We start from the raw sequence: 21,061 nt of genomic DNA, 5'->3' as shown, positions 1-21,061 counted from the left end.
GAGAGGGAGATAGGGAGAGATAGAATGGGGTGGATTATCTCACATAAAGGTGGCAAGAGGAAGCAGTTCTATGGGAGGAGGGGAGAGGGCAGGTGAGGGGGGAATGAGTGAACCTTGCTGTCATCAGATTTGGCCTGAGGGGGAATACCATACATACTCAGTTGGGTATCTTACCCCACAGGAAAGAAGAGGGAGGAAGATAAAAAAAAAAATAAAAAAAAATAAACATTCTATGGAACAGCAACATTATAAATGGCATCAATTTTATCATGTTTCACTTACTTTAACTTCTTTTAGTAAGATTTTCTAAACTCATACCTTAAGGGGGAAAAAATTCTTATTTTGATGAAATGTCATCCATGCATCAAGGGTTCCTACTGAAGCTTAATTTCCCCCTTATTAAAAAACTTTTTTACATCTAGTTATAGATGAAGGAAAGGGCCATTTCTTGGAAGTTTATTTACAACTAGCCTGGATATAGAGACTATGAATGATCTTGAGATGTTGAGGTTTTAATAAATTCCCCAGGAGTCAATTACTTTTTCTCCACTGTTTCTACTCTAAACTGTCTTTTCCCCCATCTGAGCTCTTAACCTATACAGAGATTTTTCTTCCTAATTGCCCATTTTCCCACTGTATCAAACTGTCCTCCTTTCAGAACTGGCCAACTTCTGGGTCAAAGTAAAAGGATGGTAGAAGCTGAGAAAGAAAAAGAGAGGAAAAGAATAAAAGAGGTTAACAAGAAAGGTCCCATACCTTCACTACAAAAGAATCACAAAATTTACCAGTGAGAAGGGACTTCAGAAGTCATCTAGCCAACTCATACTTGAACAGGAATCTCCTTTGTGACTTTCCCAAGAAGTGATTTCCCCATCCAGCCTCAGATACTAGCTGTGTGCCCCAGGACAAGTTGCTTAATTTCTCTGGGTCTCAGTTACTTTTTAAGTAAAATGAGGAGGTTACACTTAATGTCCTTTAAGACTCCTTCCAGCTCTTAATCTGTGACCTTAATCTGTGATCGTGCTCATAAATGTCTACTGTGGCAGAGAATCTAGTACCTCTAGAGACAGCTCAGACCATATTTTTGATAAGTCTATTGACGGGAATATTGTTTCTTACACTGAGCCTAAATCTGCCTCACTCCAAATCTTAGGTCACCAAGCTACAAGAGGTTCTTATAATGATGTGTTATAAACTAAGAGTTTCCGCTTGACTTAGAAAAAAACAATAAACTACAAAATATTTGAAAGAGAAATTTATAAACTGATATAAGCCACATTTTGGAGTAATATATACATACCTACACTGCTGTTGTTGTTTAGTCCTTTTTAAATTGTGTCTGACTCTTCTCAACCCCCTTCTGGGAGTGACTTAGCAGAGATACTGGGCTATCATTTCCCATGTCCTTCTCCAGTTCATTTTACAGATGGGGAAACTGAGACAGATAAGGTTAAGTACTTGCCCAGGGTCACAGAGCTAATAACTGTCTGAGGCTGGATTTGAACTCACAAAGATGAGTCTTCCTGACCTCCAGGCCCAGTGCTCTATCCACTATGCCACCTTGCTTTCCCACATACATACAGACAGACAGATATACTGTGGCAGAGGGGGAAAAGGAGAATGGTTTTCTTCAATAAGATCTTAATATTTAAACAAATGGTAAGGACCTCACTTCAAAGATCAAATCATCTCACATATCACCTAAAATATACACATACCTGCTAAATACTACAGTTCTATACTCAAATAGGCTACTATAATAAAAACAGATATCTAGTGTTCTATCCTCTCCTTTACCCATCCAAAAAGAAAAAAACACCGCCCCAAGATGTGGGATTATGCTACTTAAATTATAAATATTTTCTAACAGCTGTTTACAGAACACTTTGCTAAACACCAGGAGATACACAGACAAGTAATCCTGGCTCTCATTAAGCTTACAGTCAAGTAGGGGAAAGTGAATAAGGGGCAAAGGACTTATCTAAACTTTAGCTTTGTTCCACCAATCAGCACAGTACTTTGTACACAACAGGTACAAGAAATGATCCTTGAGGGAGATACAAACAAGTAGCTATAACACAAAATAATACACGGTAAGGGTAGCATATAGATGTAAAACAAAGTGTTATGTTTGGCTCAAAGGGGAACCTTGAAGGTTACTTTAGAGTTCAGGGAACACTTCATGGAAGAAGTAGCATCTGAATAGGTCTTTAAATGGATGGAAGTTTTAAAAGTCTATTTGGACATTTTAGTAGTGCCCTGGATTTCCTGGGGGCACACAAAACTCTATTCCCGCAAATATTTCTTAGGCAAATATGTTGCTAAGGTACCCAACAGAAATAAAAACCTGTTGCAAAAAAAAAAAATAGGCTGTCATATAATGTGTCCGTGTCATTCGTATTTTTAGCTAATGTCAGTGAAAACAGATATTGCAAAATTTCTCCTTTGCTAGCAACAACATGTTTGGTATTACTGCCCATCACAAGTAATATTAAATGGAACTCTACTCTCTGGCACCGTGTTCTGGTGGTAGAATAATAATGTGTATTTTGAAGATTACAGAAGGCACGTTAACAGGAGGCAGAAAAGGATAACATGAAGCAAACAGAAGGAAGCACTACAAAGTCTTCATAAAAATTGCCTAAAGGATCAAGACTGAGAAGTAAAAGCCAAAGAAAGACCATAAAAGAGAACAATAATTAAGGTTCATTGTAAATAAGAGATGGGGTGAAACCTATTAGAAAGAGAAACATGACCACTAACAAGCAACGGATCCTTAAAGAGTAAAGAGTTGTCAACTAGCAAACTCTAAATATACTATGAAACTTTGGTCACCCACTACAATAAATGAGCCTATACAATCATCTGAAGCCTCCTTAAACAAATAAAAATATGATCTCTGTTATCTTAATCTGGAAACACTCAAAAGGGACACTGGAAAGTAGAGGTAGTAAAGGATTATTCCTTTAGAAGCATTTTGTTTCTTTATATATTGTGTCTGGCACTTAATAAGTATTTATTTGACTGATTAACTGATGGACTTCACACTATGTAACTTTAAGAAGTTTAGAAATAAAAATCCACATTTTCCATAGTCTTCATTAGGGCTCAAGAGACATATCCAGGTTTGCTATCAGAACACCTATTACATTATTATATTACAATCTGGCAATACTCAACATCATGTGCCTGTAGATCTGCCTATTGGTAATTATTCTAACTATTTGTCTAGACTTTAATGTGTTATCGAGTCAAATGAATAGACAATTTCGGGAAAGTAAGGAATAGTTAACTGGACTCAAATTTGTAAATATATAAACTCATGATGTTCACAGAGTGTCAGTGGTAGGATATGGATAATAAGGGTTACTCTCCTAATTAAAAATAAAAAAAAGTCTTGATGCTCACCAAGAACATGAAGAAGCAGACAATCTCTATCTCAACAATCTCTCTGTTTTTAAAATTAATTCTGTGGTTGTGCTATCATTAATAAATTTTCTACTTAGCAGCAGGAAATATGCCAAGACAAAACAACAATGAAGGTGCAAGAAATGACTCTAAATATGGTTAAGATTAGTACTATATAGAGAAAGTACCAACATATGTACCACTGAAATTTCAGATATGTGATTGAGGCTTAATTCATCACTATACCACAGATGGGAGTTTTGTTTTTGTATCCTCATGACCTTGAAAAATGCCCTACACATAAGCAGAACATGATTTTGTCTTTTCTTCATGATTCTTTACACATGAAGTATAACTTGAACTCTGAAGTCTCTGTAATGTGAAATTTAAATATGGTCACCAAACTCACAAAATTGCCATGATGGCCTATATGTGGTTTTTCAACTAAGCACAAACCTTGATAATTTTGTAATGGATGGAAACAAGGAGAGGATTTTTTTTCTAGTCATGGGAAATCATCATGAAGTCTGCTAAAGTACAGAGGGCCTGTGAACAGTATCAGTAGAGGAACAATCTGCACAGATTAAATCACAAATACTGATGAATCAAAAATATTTTTTCACATTGTTTTATATAGCAATAGGCCATTTTGAATGTGAAACAACCCATACACAATATATTGGCATAAATTAACTTACAAAAAACAGTGATAGTGAGATTCTGCTTCCACCCACAATTCTTCCAAATTCCAGTGTCTTAAAAAACTTAAAGGATAAACTTTCCATCACAATAGAAAGAGCCAATACCTTGCTGTGACTTTGAGCAAGTCAGTCTCTCAATATCTGTTTACCCATCTGTCAAACTAGAATCATAGTGTCTCAGAGCTGGAAAAGATCTCAGATGGTATTCAGTTCCAAACTATCTGAAGTTTTAAGCCTCCTTACAATATTCCTGACAAGCCTCTTCTTAAAGACTGAAAGGAACAGGGAAATTCCTACTGAAATATAGGAAGTTTTTATTCCCTTAACCCTGAACCACAATCTGTACCCTGTAACTTCTACGCTTTGCTGGAAGCTCTGGGGTCAGCAATAACAGCAGTTCACATTCATAGAGCCTTTTCCAGGTTATAAAGTGTCTAGTATAGACAACCCTGCTGCACAGGTAGATCAAGTATTATTATTCCCATTTTTAGAGTTGAGGAGACTAGGGCTCAAAGAGATCAAGGGTCTTGCTCAGTCACCTAATTTGTGGGAAAATGAGGAATCAAACCCAAACATTCTGAATCTCAGTCCAGTACTCTTTCCACTATACCACACTGATTCAAAACCAAGACTGGTTCCTCCTGCCATATGACAAAATTTCAAGTACTTGGAGAAAGCAATCATTTAGCCCTTACATCTTTATTTTCCCTAGTTCCTTCAAATGATCCTTAAATGGTAGAGTTCAGTCTTCTCACCATTCCAAACCTTATCCCTACATATGCTGCATTTAGTCAATGTCCCCACTAAAATATGGCACCCAGAATCTGACACAGTGTTACGTGTTGTCTGAAGACAACAAGGCAAGAATTACCTGAAAATCCCTCCAAGTTCAGAAATTGTATTGACGAATTTTGAACACAGCTTCAATGTAAGTTTTGGACAATTTTTTTTTCCTAAAACTAAAATTCCACTTACATTTCTTAAAAAGACTGAAATAGATCATAGATGTGATTGGGTGGGGTTTTTTTGCCTATTTAGAGATACTTTATAGTATGTCATCAAGAAATGACAAATAATTTTAATAGCAGTAAAGTAAAAATATAACCATAACTGCTGAAAAAGGAAAGAATTCATTTCAAAGAAAAGTAAAAATTCTTAGTTTATTTCTTTATTTCTTTATTCCCCTTCATTGGTACAGAAAGTAGAAAGTTGACCACATTATGAAATTTCAAAAAATATTCAAGAAAATAATTTCACATAGCCCATTAACTTATTTTCTACCAAACATGTAAATTTACATTACATTTTATTTTCCTTCTCTAAAAATTAGATTAGCATTTTACATTAGACATATAAATTAGCTTGGGTTAGGAACCAAGATGCCTATTACAGAAAAATCAGTGTAAGCAGACTTCTAAAATATTTTCTAAAATGAGATGAAAATATGAACTTACAAATCAGAAGAGCATTTCAGAGTAAAGGCACACTAGGAACAGAAGAGAAAGATGAGACTCACTTAGACGATAAAGTAAATGTCTAAAGTACAGTTATTTTCCTCTAAAAGTTCTGGTTTAAATCCATGGCAAAAGCATTAATTTAGCCTTTAGTGGCTCTTCACCACCAAAATCATTCAACTAGCCATTCAAAGTTGTGAACTATCTGCCCTCACTTTACCAAATCCAATTTTATATCCTAAGGATCTATTGCTTTTACATCCCATTACACTATTATCTGAACACTCAAAGATTTGGTTATCAAGTCTAAACATTTGCTCTACACCTACTTCCCTATCTGGAATGCTGCTTCCCTTTCTACCTATCAGTCTAAATCCTACCCATCATTCTGAGCCTCCCTCAGATTTAGTCTCTCCCAGGGCTGAGATTCCTCCACAAATTCAGCTTTGATTTATCTCCTTCCCTGAGCTTTTAAAAACCTTCATCTGCCCCACTCATTTTAGCACTCAATCACACTTCCTTTCCTTTCCCTTCTTAACTCTCTTCAGTCTGACTTGTGACTTCATTATTCAATCAACACTGCTCTCTTATTTGCCAAATCTAATGGCCTTTTCTCAATCCTCATCCTTCTTGATCTCTCTGCAGCTAAGGATGCTGTGATCAACCTCTTCTTGATAACCTCTTCCCTTTAGGTTTCTGTGACACTGCTTTCCTACCTATCCAACCACCCCTCAGTTTCCTTTCCTGGATCTTCAGCCAGTGTCCACTAACCATGAGTGTCCCACAGGGCTCTGTCCTAGAAACTCAAGACAAGTTTCTATTCTTCTCCTTCTATTACCATTTCCCTTAGTGATCTTACCAGCTCCAAAGGATTCAATTTTCATCTCTATGTTGACGATTCTCGAATCTATTTATCCAGACTTAACCTCTCTCTGCTGACCTCCAGACATAACATCTCCAACTGGCTACTGGACACCTCAAAATGAAATGTCCTGAAGACAACTTAAACTCAATGTATCCAAAACTGAACTCATTATCATTTTCCCTAAATCTTCCCCCTTCCAAAATTTCCTATTACTGTTGAGGACACCACCATCTTCACAATCCTCAACCCAGTTATCATCCTTGACTGCTTACTCTCTATTAGCCCCTGGCATATCCAATCTGTTTCCAAGTCCTATCATTTCTACTTTTGCTATGTCTCTCATATACGACCCTTCTCCCTTCTCCAACTGCAAATAGCCTGGTAAAGCACTTATCACATCACCACTGGACTATTTCAATAACCAGCTAGTTGATCTCCCTGCCTCAAGTCTCTACCTACTGTAGTCCATCCTCCTCTTGGCTGTCAAAATGAACTTCCTAAAGTGTAGGTCTGACCATGTCACCCTCCTACTCAGTAAACTCCAGTGGCTCTCCATCACCTCCAGAATCAAATATAAAATGCTCTGCCATTCACAGCCTTTCAAAACCTGCCACCTCTCACCTTTCTATTCCTCTTACACCTTATTACCCGTCCCCCACATACTCTGCAATCCAGTGACACCGGCCTCCTTGCTGTTCTTTGAACAAAAGAGAGTCTGACACATAGAAGGTGCTTAATGTTCATTAACTGATTGTATTGCAACTGAACAGTTTCCCATATGGATGTTACCTATTCTTCTCCAGTGAAAATGTCCAAGAGAAAAGGACAATGTCTTACATATCTTTTGTAACCTATGTTGTACCTAGCACAGTGGCACACATAAGGAATATGAAAACTTGAGAGGCTTCTAAAGCTTTATCATCCACACACCCTACCATAGCATTACCCAGGGTTCTGATCTAGATCCCCTAACTCTTCTCCCAGTCTCTCCACTGCGCTTCAATCCAGCATCAACAAGTATCAAAATCAACATTTCAGACTATCTGAGACATCTCAAGCTCACCATGCCATAATTATCTTTCACTCCAAACCTGATCCTTCTCCAAAATTCCCTATTTCTGTCCACTATTCTTCCACTCTCCCAGTTTGGTAACCTTGTCATCATCCTTGACTATCTGCCCCAAATATCCATCAGTTTGCTAAATCTCATTGTTTCTACTGTGGCATTTATCACATCTGACCCATTCTCTCTATTCACACAGCTACTCTCTTGTTTCAGGCCCTCTTCTCACCTAGATAATTGCAATGGTGTCTTTATTGGCATCCATGCCATAGGTCTCTCCCCACTACCACACAGCCAAAGAGAGTTTGCAGATCTGATTATGACAATTCCCCCAATCAAAAAACTTATATTTTCCTATTGCTACTAGAAAATATAAATTCCTGTTTAGTTTTTAAATCCCTTCACAAACTCCCAACTTATCTTTCCAACCTTCACATTACTCTTCCTCCTTTATTCTGTGATTCAGCCAAACTGGCTTCCTCTCTATTCCTCTCATGACTCATCATTTTCCATCTTCTGGGACTTTGCACTGGCTGATCCCCATGCCTGGAATGGATCTTCTCTTCACCTCCATTTCAGAGAATCTCTTTTTTCCTTCAAGGTTTACTTAGCTCAAGTACAACCTTCTACTTCTGGGGCTCTTATATTTGACCTTAAAATACATACATACACACACACACACATGTGTGTGTATGTATATGTATGTATATATATATGTGTGTGTATATATGAGATATATATAACTGTATCTCTATATAATTGGTTTACTTTGTAATCCTGTGTTTTATTTCATGTATTTAAAAACAATATTCTGAGAAGGTATCCGTTTTCCCAGACTGCCAAAGGGGTCCATGACACCAAAAAATGGTTAAGAATATCTGTTCTATAGAAATATTTTAAATACAATCAACTGTATAAGACTTGGCTACTCTGATCAAGACACTGATCCAAGACAATTACAAAGGACTTGTGGTGAAAAATGCTATATACCTCAGAGAGAGAATTGATGAGCTCTGAATGCAGATTGAATCATACTTTAAAACAGGAAAGAAAAAACCAGGACCAAAAACTTGTTGCATACGAAACCTTTTAGGATTCCTTCAACCGCTTGTGTCCTCCCTCTCAAACCACCTTATATTTAACTATTTTGGAGTTATTTTCTTTATATTTATTCTATATAGACATATATGTCCTTGTTATCCTCCTGTTAGAATATAAGCTCCTTAGAAATAGGGAACTGTTTCAGACAAAGTATTTGCATTCCCAGGGCCTACTATAGCACCAAGCAATAGAAGGCACAATTAATCAATAAATCACAGAATGAGAAATAAATCTAGAGTCAATAATATTAAGGTGTTTCTCATTTAGCTTGTAGGCACCTGCATGGCCAGAACTTAAACTATTTCCTGAATTAATGCATAGCTGAAATAGCCCTAGGTTTACTTTTTCCCCCCTTTTCATTTGTTTTGGGTGAAAACTTGAGAAGGTAAAGTGTGTCCTCACCAATACACTCATTCATTTTTTTTTCAGTAAGTATTTAGCAAATGGTTAAAATGTGTATGGTACTTTGAGTGTTACATTGGGTTTTTAAAAGAGCTTCTTTGTTGCTAAATGAAAGTAAGTGTTCTAACTGAGCTCTGAAGTCTCTGAATGCGTAACTCCCTTGAACACAATATTATTTTCCTAGTATCTATCTTTGAAGACAAAATGCTCAACTGTGAACTTCTAAACTCAACTATCAAAACTAAAAGTTCTATTTGTTAGAAAAAAATTGGGCAAATTGTAACAGAAGACCACACATAATTGATATTAAATGCATTCAATATTACATACAGACTCTGAGGTTCTTGATAGTTGGAAAAGGATAGTGAACACATTTTTTCATGTTTTTTTCCTCCGCACACTTAATGAAAATATTAGCAAATGCACTGCAAGTCAGTGATATTAATTTGAATTAATTTATGTGCCTGTGGGGTGACCACACAAAACAGTGCTAAAGGTGAAAATAACTGCCCCTGAAGGGCTTGCAATGCCAACAGTGGACAGAAACTATTTCTACTAGACCATCATCAGAGAATCCACCATTTTACAATGCAAATCATGTAAAGGATATTAGGTACTCCATGAGGTGTACATGATTTAACTATTCCCCAATTAAACTATAAAGTATTTTTTCTAGAAGTAGTTTTTAAAAGCAATAGCAAAAATAATAAAATTTGGGGCGGAGCCAAGATGGCACCTGGAAAGCAGGGACTTGCTTAAGCTCTCCCCCAAATCCCTCCAAACACCTGTAAAAATGGCTCGGAACAAATTCAAGAGCTACAGAACCCACGAAATAGCAGAGGGAAACAGGTCTCCAGCCCAGGAGAGCCTGGATGGTCGTCAGGAAGGGTCTATCGCACAGTGTGGGCTGCGCCAGAACAGACCAGACCAGGAGTCAGCTAGCCAAAACAGACCTCAGGACAATTAATCATTGAGCTGTGGCAGTTACCAAACTTCTCCACCCACAAAGGCCAAAGAGAAGGTCAGTGGGAAACTGTGGAATTGAGTTCAGAGTGGTCCAACCACCAGCCCTGGGGATGGTGGAGGTGGTACAGCATGGCAGTGGCAGCAGCAGGAAGCTCCTGAGGCTGCTTCCAGAGCTGCAGCATCAGCTGCTTCCCAAGTCCCTGGCTCACAAGGTGGGAGGAGTCTAGCAGCAGGTCAGAGTGGGAGTGCAAGGAGCTTTTTGTGGGCACAAAGGCAGGTTCTCTTGCTGTGTCCTGCTTGGATCTGCATTGCGGTCCTGGTTGGCGGTTCTTGGGGGAGGAGGAACACTGCTGTGACAGAGCCTGGGGTGATGGTGGAGTAGAAGTAGCTCTGAAAACAGCAGTGCTTGGACCCTAAAGCTTGAGACAAAGTACTCTCTGCTCTACAAGCAGTCATACACTGACAAAAAGCTCAAGGGCCAAGTAGTTGGCTGGGAAAATGAACAGGCAGTGAAAATGAAATCAAATTCAAACTCTAGATTCCTTTTTTGGTGACAAAGAAGATCAAAACATACAGCCAGAAGAAGTCAAGAAAGTCAGAGTGCCTACATCAAAAACCTCCAAGAAAAATATGAATTGGTCTCAGGACATGGAAGAGCTCAAAAAGGATTTGGAAAAGCAAGTAAGAGAAGCAGAGGAAAAACTGAGAAGAGAAATGAGAGTGATGCAAGAAAACCATGAAAAACAAGTCAACAACTTGCTAAAGGAGATCCAAAAAAATACCGAACAAAATAACACCTTAAAGAATAGACTAACACAAATGTCAAAAGAGCTCCAAAAAGCCAATGAGGAGAAAATGCCTTGAAAGGCAGAATTACCCAAATGGAAAAGGAGGTCCAAAAGACCACTGAAGAAAATAACACCTTAAAAATTAGATTGGAGCAAGTGGAAGCTAGTGACTTTATGAAAAATCAAGAAATTATATAAGAGAACCAAAGGAATGAAAAAATGGAAGACAATGTGAAATATTTTATTGGAAAAAACACTGATCTGGAGAACAGATCCAGGAGAGACAATTTTAAAATTACTGGACTACCTGAAAGTCATGATCAAAAAAAGAGCCTAGATATCATCTTTCAAGAAATTATCAAGGAAAACTTCCCTGATATTCTAGAGCCAGAGGGTAAAATAGAAATTGAAATAATCTACCCATTGCCTCTTGAAAAAGATCCCAAAAAGAAAACTCCAGGAATATTGTCACCAAATTCCAGAGTTTCCAGGTCAAGGAGAAAATAATGCAAGCAGCCAGAAAGAAACAATTTGAATAGTGTGGAAACATAATCAGAATAACACAAGATCTAGCAGATTCTACATTAAGGGATCAAAGGGCTTGGAATATGATATTCCGGAGGTCAATGGAGCTAGGATTAAAACCAAGAGTCAGATGACCCAACAAAACTGAGTAAAATGCTCCAAGGCAAAATATGGACTTTCAATAAAATAGAGGACATTCAAGCTTTCTCCATGAAAAGACCAGAGCTGAATAGAAAACTTGACTTTCAAATACAAGAATCAAGAGAAGCATGAAAAGGTAAACAAGAAAGAGAAATCACAAGGGACTTACTAAAGTTGAACTGTTTTGTTTACATTCCTACATGGAAAGATGATGTGTGTAATTCATGAGACCTTTCTCAGTATTAGGGGAGTTGAAGGGAATATACATATATATAGACAGAGGGCACAGGGTGAGTTGAATATGAAGGGATGACATCTAAAAAAATGAAACAAATTTAAGGGGTGAGAGAGGAACATATTGAGAGAGGGAGAAAAGCAGAGATAGAATGGGGTAAATTATCTCACATAAAAGTGGCAAGGAAAAGCAGTTCTGTAGGAAGGGAAGAGGGGACAAATGAGGGGAAATGAGTGAATCTTGCTCTCATTGGATTTGACCTGAGGAGGGAATACCATACACACTCAATTGGGTATATTACCCCACACTAAAGAAGGAGGAAGGAGATAAAAAAGGGGGAACGATAGAAGGGAGGGCAGATAGGGGGAGGAGGTAATCAAAAGCAAACACTTTTGAAAAGGGACAGGGTCAAGGGAGAAAACTGAATAAAAGGGGACAGGATAGTATGGAAGAAAATACAGTTAGCCTTTCACAACATGAGCATTGTGGAAGTGTTTTACATAATGATACAGGTGTGATCTATGTTGAATTGCTTGCCTTCCTAGGGAGGGTGGGTGGGAAGGGAAGAGGGGAGAGTATTTGGAACTCCAAGTCTTAAAAGCAAATGCTCAAAAGAAAAAGTTCTTTTTGCATGCAGCTGGGCAACAAGGTATATAGGGAATGTGGTATAGAAATCTATCCTGCCCTACAAGAAAGTAAGGAGAAAGGGGATGGGGAGTGGGGGGAGGGCTGACTGGGAAACAAGGCAATCAGAATATATGCCGTCTTGGAATGGGAGGGAGGGTAGAATGGGGAGAAAATTTGTAACTCAAAATCTTGTGGAAATCAATGTTGAAAACTAAAATATTAAATAAAAATTTAAAATTTTTTTTAAAAATAAAGAAATAATAAAATTCAACAGTAAAAAATTTCACCTTTGCATTTTTTAAATGCTTTGGCCACTCTATTTCAAGATACCGTATTTCTATTAAGCATATGCAATGTCTTCTTATTTATATCTCTTGTAGGTACAATCATGCATTGACTTTGAATCACAAGTCATAGAGAGTTTGAAATGTCTGGTGGTATAGTAAGAAAAGTCAGGAAGCCTGTCCAAGTAAATATAGTCTACAACTCATCTAACCATAGTACTAGGGAAAGTAGTTTTTTTTTAATCTCCCTGAGCTTCTATTTTATCATCTACAAGATAAGGGGATTAGACTAAATGAACTCTAACGTCCCTTCCAACTTTTAACACTTTTATGATTCTCCATAAATCTGCACCTGGATTGTGAGATGCTTGAGGGTAAGGGCTATCTTTTCCCTCTTTTCATATCCTCAGAGCTTAACAGAGCACCTGGCATATGTTTTCATGTCTGACTCTTTGTGAACCCATTTGGGATTTTATTGGCAAAGATACTGGAGTGGTTTGCCATTTCCTTTTCCAGATCATTTTACAGATGAGGAAGCTAAGGCAAACAGGGTAAAGTGACTTGCCCAGGGTTGCACAGCTATTAAGTGTCTGAGGCCAGATTTGAACACAGGAAAACGAGTCTTTCTGACTCCAGGCCCAGCACTCTATCCACTGGACCACTTAGCTACCTGGCACACAGTAGGTGCTTAATAAATGTTTACTGACTGACTGACTTACCTATACCACTCAAAAAGGTGGGATCACTTGGCACTTTTCATTGTAAATGGCAGAATTTCTAGACAGATAGAAAAGATGCCTAGAAATAAAGTCTTCTTAAGATACCCAAAATGTCCTTCCCTGTATGACCTGAAAACAAATTTGCTAGCCTTTAGTGGAGTTTGAACATAAAAGATAATCAGACTTAAATCTAAATTCAAGGTAAAACAAAAAAAAAGTAGCTACATTTGCTTTGCATACTATGATCTAATCTAATGATATTTATTGGTACTCATCCTTTAGAATCATAGCAGCTAGTAGAGAAATTTGGAAGAAGCCAAAAAAGTCATCTAACACCTACCAACTCAACAATATCTGGAAATCTGTATGGAAACCTCTAGTGACAAGAAAATCACTACTTTCACAAGGAAAATCAATGACTTTTTGGAAAGCTCTGATGACCTGCTCAGTTTTAAAGTCTTTGCACTTAGTCTCTGTGGCAATAGAAAAAAATTCTTTTACTTAACTACTGTCTCCACCAATTCTTTATCCTCTTATCCTCTAATTGTCAGTCACCTGCAGGGCTGGGAACAGCCCTCTAATCTTTGTCCAGTCTTTGTCCTTTGGAAAATCCATCCCTTTGTCCCCTCTATGCAAGTGACTCCAAAATCTATTTCCAGGTCCCCTATTCCTCTAATTTCAGATGTCAACATGACATTTCCACTAAAATGTTACCTGAAATGCAACAAGTTCATGTCTAAAAGGGAATATTTTATCCCCAAATTAATTTTCTCTGACTTCTATCAACTGCACATTCATTGTCCAACAAATTTAGAAGCTTTGGAGGCATTTCCTCCAATATGTTGCACCTCCTTTTATCCCTCTCCATTTATTACCTTGTCTAGTCTGTCTTCAATTAACAAGATAACATTTATTAATCACTTGCTATGTGCTAGGCACTGGAGACGCAAACAGCAAAGCCTCTGCCATCTTCTCACTCAGTATGGCAGAGGAAGAACTTCTAGTGGAAATGGGTTCCTCAATACCCCTCTCCTAAAGCTATAAGAAAAATACTGAAGGAAAAAAAACTGCAAAAAAAAAGCCACAAGATAACAAGTCTACTCACCATCCTCTTGTCCCCACCCTCTCAATCCCCAAAAAAGCAGAATGAAAAGTAGGGCCAAGACAGATAGATAGACAGATACATAGAAAGATATGCACACATGCATATATTTTTAAAATACTACAAAGTAAATGCAATACCTAAAGTACAAGCAGTAATGCAAATGGGAAAAAGAAACAATGAAAGACAGTCCAAAGGGACATCGATAACTGACACATTTAAAGAATTTAAGAATTAACAGTGGTAAACATATCACGAGAGAAATTAAAACTGTCTCTTTTTTTAATCCAGGAACTAAAGCTAGAATTTTTAAATGGTTTTTAAAATGAAATTAAAAAGGCCTACTGGGAGAATATGATAGGAAATCTGAAGAAAATTTAGATGCTATCAATGACAATCTTACTACAACAAAAATTAAAATATCAGACAATGTAGAAGTGGAAAAACAAGGTTAAAAATAATTTCTGAAAGAATGTAAAAATGTGTAGCTATTACTGACTAGAAAGTAGTAATAACAATAACTGATATTTTATGGATTTTAAGGTCTTCAAAACTCACTGTGTTTCTGTCTACATACATACACACACACACACACACACACACACACACACACACACACACGATTTAAACCTTCTAATAGCCCAGTGAAAGACACAGAGCACAGATATTATTATCTCCATTGTAAAGAAGAGGAAGCTGAGACTCAGAAAAGTTAAAGGACTTTCTTCCATAACTAATATGTCAGAGCCCAGGCTTCACTTGACTCTGAGTCAAGTGTTCTTTCCACTACACCACCACTGACTTTACAAGTCAAGATACAGTAACCTCAGGATCATGGACATCCCTGAAAATTAAGAAAAAGCAAAGAACCTCAACACTTGCCTCCATCCAGGGAGGTAGGAAGACCCATCAGCCCCTAAATCCCCAGAATAAGGTAGAGCCACCAACTCCATTCCTTCTGGTCAAAGGGAGACCCACGAGGCACTATCATCTACCCTGCCTCTACACAGACCAATTTATGATTAAGTGCGAAATGAGTGATACAGGTAGCAAGAATGGGTACTTCCTAAAAGCCATTACCCAACAATACTTCAAGAGAAATCTGTTCACTTAGATGTTTTGATATTTGTTAAAATACACGTACACAATTTAGAATGGGAAGAAGTTTCTGTTTATTTACAAAACTTGAGATCTAGATCTATGCTTTTACTGAATGCATTATTTAGTTAGCAACTTTCATAAAACATAATGCATGAAAAAATCCATAGCTGAAAGACAATTTTTGCTAAGGAAGACTATTTTTCTCAATGTTTAAGAACCAAATCTGCATGAATCTAAACACAATGCAGCAGTGTATGGTTTATTCTGACTTTCTGATATTTGCAATTTAAGTGTACACAAACGTTAAAGAGAGGTGTAATCACCCTATAAAAAGCAAGGACAAGTATTGTACAACTTCTGAAAAAAATTCATTATCATAAAGAAAAAGTTGGGTGGAAATACGTTAATTACTTATCCACTCTGAGCCTCAGTTTCCTCAACTATATCATAAGTATAATAACACATTCATCATTAACATCACAGAGTTATTGTGAGGACACTATCTTACAAACCTTAAGATCCTAGTTAAACCTGGAAAACTGTTTTGATTTATTGAGCAAATAGCTTACAAACATAAACTAAGGAAGCTACAACTGAAATCAATAAACATTTATTAAGCACCTACTATGTGCCATGCACTGTGCACAGCACTGGAAAGGCAAAGACCTCTGCTCATTTAGGGGAGAGTTATATTAGACACAAAGACAAGTTACATGAGACAAGACAGAATGTGGGCTTAATTTCACATTTCAATAAATACAGGTTGAGAAGTAACTTACTTGATGGACAGGCACTTTCTGAGGGGTGTTCTGGGGTGACTGGTGAAGCTGTGCCCAAGGCTGGTGATGTGGATGTGGTGGTGGTGGTGAAGACTGATGATGCATCCCTGGGTGGGGCTGCATTGGAGGACAGGTTGGCAACTGTTGAAAAGATGGGGGCTGACCAGGATGTTGTTGGCCAGGTATCAATCGATCTTGTATTGCTTGGGGATCTGCAAGGCCAACACCAGGACAACCATTTGGTCTCATGTGCCCACTAATTTCCCGTGGTGTTGAGGACATGCCCATAAATGGACGAGACTGTTGCATGTTTCTGGGGCCCATATTCCTCTGTCCAATTCCCATGGTACCAGGGGGCTGGTGTGATGGCTGAGGGTGGGGAATATTTGGATAATTGCCAACTTCCATGGGTATTCCAGCACTACCAGGCCTAACTTGTGGAGGAGGGGTACCTGCTGGATTGCTCATTGCTTTCATGGGTGACATGGGAGGTGGAGAGGCATAAGTTCCCTGAGGCTGTGAAGGATGCATAGTTTGTGTGTTCATTTGGTTAAGTGAGCCACTGGGGTGAATGGGCTGCTGGTGCATTAGTCCTTGACCACTGTTTGATGGAAATCCTACAGCATTTGGGTATCTTGGTACAGACGGATTCATTGGAGTGTTATTTGTAAGGCCTAAATTTTGATTCATCCCTGTATTGTTAACTAATCCCTGATTTAGGTTACTGTAAGGATATCGAGAATACTGCCCTGAGTTGTTTATAGTAGGTGAGGGTACTGTCTGGCTCCGAGAACTAAAATTAAGGGTTTGTGGCCTAACAGCCCCTTGTTGAGGAGGATTAGGGGAGAATCTGGGACTGTGAGCAACTGATTCTCCATGGAGAGCAGTGGGGGGATGGTGGTGAAACTGTTGAACCGAGTGACGTAAAGAAGGTGCCATGCTGGGATTCTGTTGGGGCACATGAGACAAGTGGCCAGGTCCTGAGGCGGCAATAAAAGGATTTCCCTGATTAAGGCCTTCTTGACCTTGAGAAAACTGGTTCATCCTCTGTTGTGGCTGACCGTGCTGTTGCATTGAAAAATCACCACGAGCCATATAGTTTCCCATCTGTTGCATGTGTGGAGGATGGCCCTGTCCAGGGGGTCCAGATGGATTCTGTGGTGGCTGGGGTGGTTGCTGCTGTTGCTGGTAAGGGGCTCTTATCTGGTCTGGCACCTGAACAGCCCGTGGTCCCCACATAGAGCCACTGTCCACAAAAGGCTGTCCGTGTCTTTCATTCTGCATGCCAGGATAAACTCCCATCTGACCACCACTACTGCCACCATGAGGAACCTGAGGAACTGGAGGGTTGTGGTACTGTGAGTGAGGAGAGGCTATACCATTCCCAGGGGCATTACTCATCATTCTGTTAGGCTGATCCATCAGATGCATCTTTTGCTGTTCATATTGATTATAGTGATCAAAATGGGTCAACTTTGCTTGATTTTGATTAGTGGGGGGATGATGAAGAGAGGATTGCAAAGAGGCAAAACCTTGGTCTATAGGCATTTGCTGACCCATAGGATTGACTGGATTTTCAGGGTAACCACATTCTCCAAGGCCTTCCAGCCCTTCACTGAAAATATTTCCATCCTCTCCAAAAAGACTCATCATTCCTGGATCCGCCATCTTCTTCCAATACAGCTCCTCAGAGCTACAATTGGAGAGAGCTAGTCTGTGCTTCACCACTTCACTGAGGTGTTTGTCACCAAAGCCTTTAATCCTTAACTAATCTTCTTCATGTCATTCCATATTTCCTTAATTCTCTTGAACCACGCAGTGTCAAGCAAAGTCTGATTATAAGTCCTGAAAAAATAAGAGAAGGGAGACAAAATAGACACAGAATTAGAAATAAACATTGAAAATTGTCAAGACTTTACACATTTGAATTTGGTTTAATTCAAACAATACTAATTTATCCCGCCGACTGAACTGTAGTTTGTAAATCTAGTTCACTTTGAGAGAAACTCATTAGCTTCCATCAGAAGCAAAACACTAACCTTAACCTTAAATTAATCCATTCACTACACTTCCTGGTGCTCCATTCTTGGATGGAACAGAACAAAAGAACATACAACATGCAGCAGCAGCAGCAGCAGCAGCAGCAGCTGCCACAGCAGGCAGGCAGATGTATGAATCTAGCCAAGCAGCCCATCTGCTGAACTAAAACCCTGAAAATGCTCTAGTTACCAACAGCATGTCCTTAACCTTATTCCCCTGGGCAGTGTAATCAGATGAGCGAGCACCGTCATCTACGGCTGTGATAAGCTAAAGATCATTCAATTTATGAAAGTACCTTATAAACATCAAAAGAAGTCATTACATCTGAAATTAGAGCACTACAGTCAACCTACAAATGTGCAGGTAACATACCATGTCACAGGCATCCACCTGTCCTTGTCTAAAACTGAGATGAAAAACAAGCTTGGAAGACAGTAAAGTACATTCATAATTGTATTATAGTTAACAATATGAATATACATACTTTAAAATAAGACTTAAAAGGGTAGTTTTCATTTGTCAAGAAGACAAATTTCTAAGTACCATATTCACACTAATAAATATGGCTCAATGCCCACTGAATAGAAGATCTGTGCCAAAATTCTATGTGTTGATGACAAAGGAAGTTCAATCACAAGATGCATTATTCATCCAAAGGCATAGTGGTTACTAATGACGTAACAGGATCCCATTGATGACTAGATACAAAAAACAACCCTAGCTACAAGATTATTCCCATTTGTAAGAACATAAAAGTTTTATTAAATAAAATTAGGCAATACTGAAAGTAATTTCCATGGAACAAAGTCTAAACTATTTCATATAGTCAGCACTACCTTATCTGTAGCACATAGTTAGCAGGTAGTCTCCAATAGTATTTTATTTAAATAGCTTCAAAGAAACATTTGGTTTCAAACCATACTTTTGCACTGTGCCAGCAACTACTTATCATGTTTAAATAGCCCTTTAAAGTTCACAAATTTCTTTTCTTACAACAGGTAGTAATGCTGTTATCATCTCCATTTTGCCGGTGAGAATTTAGAGAAGCTGAGTAATTTCACCTTAGTTACATGGTTACTGTCAAAACCAAAAATCAAACCAGGTATTCTGATAATAAGACTAACATTCTTTCCACTATACTACGATTCCTCAAATAAGATGAATCTGTAGTTAAAGTTAGTATTTTTTCCTGAGTTTTCATTAATGGAATCTGTATGTAGGTTCTAATTAATTTTTGAAAAATGACTAAAATCTGAAGCATTTTTCAAATTTATACTTTTTCTCCTTTATAAGCACATAAAAGAATTGTACAATACTGACTCTTGAAAACAATTAATTCTCAAGAAATTTCAATGGTGATTTACTAGGAGAGTCTAAATTACGGATGATAATTATCATATGAGAACTTAAATGACCTGAAGGCCACAGCAAGAAACTCTTATGGGAATATACTAGCCAGACCAAACCTTGCGGACTCATTTTGCCCTATTCTAACATTCCTAACAAGACAATGATTTACTTTTTATAAAATGTAAACAGCATCCCAATTCAATGCCAGAACTACAGACTTATAACCTAAAAGGGTCCTGAGGTCTGTGGTTTTCAGATGACAGCTGTCAACTGAAGTCAGCATTCTCTCCACTAAGCTACTGACTGCTATAACCTTTCAGATCTAGGTTTTTTTCCTCCCAGAAACAGAAATCAAATAGGTGAAAATAAGGGGAGCACTTAAGGAAATTTACTGGTAAACATGCTACATGTGTAAGTGTACTATGAAGCATCTGAAACAAAGTAAAACAGAAACCAACATCACAAAAAGCAAGAGAAATCTTTTAAATTGATTTACCTAAAAAGCTCAGTCAAGTTAATTTATTCAAGATTGATTTTCCCTTTCAGGACCATAAGCACTGGACTTGAAATATTAGAAATTAAAACTGATAATGACTTAAAAACTATGATAGAACTTAAAATCATGAAGACTAGTTATTCACCAGAAAATGCACTGATTTAGCATGGGAAGTATATAGCTATTTAAATGCTTTTACAAACCAAAGCTCTTCAAACTTTAGTCCCTGAAGTTCTTGGTTACCTAGGGGTGGAAGACTGGTCCAGAATACAAAAGGAGACGTTATCTTCATGTAAAATTACTTATTTTAACCTATATTTTTGAGACAACACTTTCTTATTTTTTTAAAACCAACAACCAAGAAATACCTTTTGCCTATAAGCCAAAGATAACAACAACAACAAAAAGATAAAAGGGACCCATATATTAAAAAAAAATAGTTATGGCAACTTTTTGTAGTAGCAAAGAACTAGAAACAACGTGGGTGTCCATTTATTGTTGAATGACTGAACAAATTCTGGACTGGGAATGTAATGGAATATCCCATAAGAAATGACAAAAGGCCCAGTTTCAGAGAAACCTGAGAAGATTCATATGAACTGATGCAGGGTAAGGTTAGGAGAACAATTTATATAATAACAGCAACAATGAAAAGAAAAACAACTTTGAAAGACTTAAGAACTCTAACCAATGTAACAATCATCCATGATTCCAGGGGACCAATCATGAAGCATACTATCCACCTCCTAAAAGAAAGGCAACAGATTCAAAGTGCAGAATGAGGAGTACACTTTTGGAAATGTTACTTCTGATTATGCCCATTTGTTACAAATATTTTGCTTATCTTTTTCTTTTTGGATGGGCTTTTAAAGGGAGTGGTTTGAGGAAGGGCATTCAGGATAGGATTACTCCCC

General features: G+C 37.9%; 1 protein-coding gene across 1 annotated transcript in view; it reads right to left on the bottom strand.

Annotated features, from left to right (window-relative positions):
- The window catches only part of CHD7 (chromodomain helicase DNA binding protein 7), a 158,927-nt gene extending 140,821 nt beyond the window's left edge, over positions 1-18,106 (bottom strand). The window contains exon 1 of the mRNA XM_036757487.1: positions 16,262-18,106. Within this exon, the coding sequence (XP_036613382.1) occupies positions 16,262-17,929 (1,668 nt within the window). The 5' untranslated portion in view covers positions 17,930-18,106. The remainder of the gene's footprint in view (positions 1-16,261) is intronic.
- Positions 18,107-21,061: the final 2,955 nt, after the last annotated feature.

This window comes from Trichosurus vulpecula, chromosome 1, assembly GCF_011100635.1.
Source record: "Trichosurus vulpecula isolate mTriVul1 chromosome 1, mTriVul1.pri, whole genome shotgun sequence".
NCBI lineage: Eukaryota > Metazoa > Chordata > Mammalia > Diprotodontia > Phalangeridae > Trichosurus > Trichosurus vulpecula.
The sequence above is the reverse complement of the archived record's forward strand: the minus strand, read 5'-3'. Positions and strand labels throughout refer to the sequence as shown.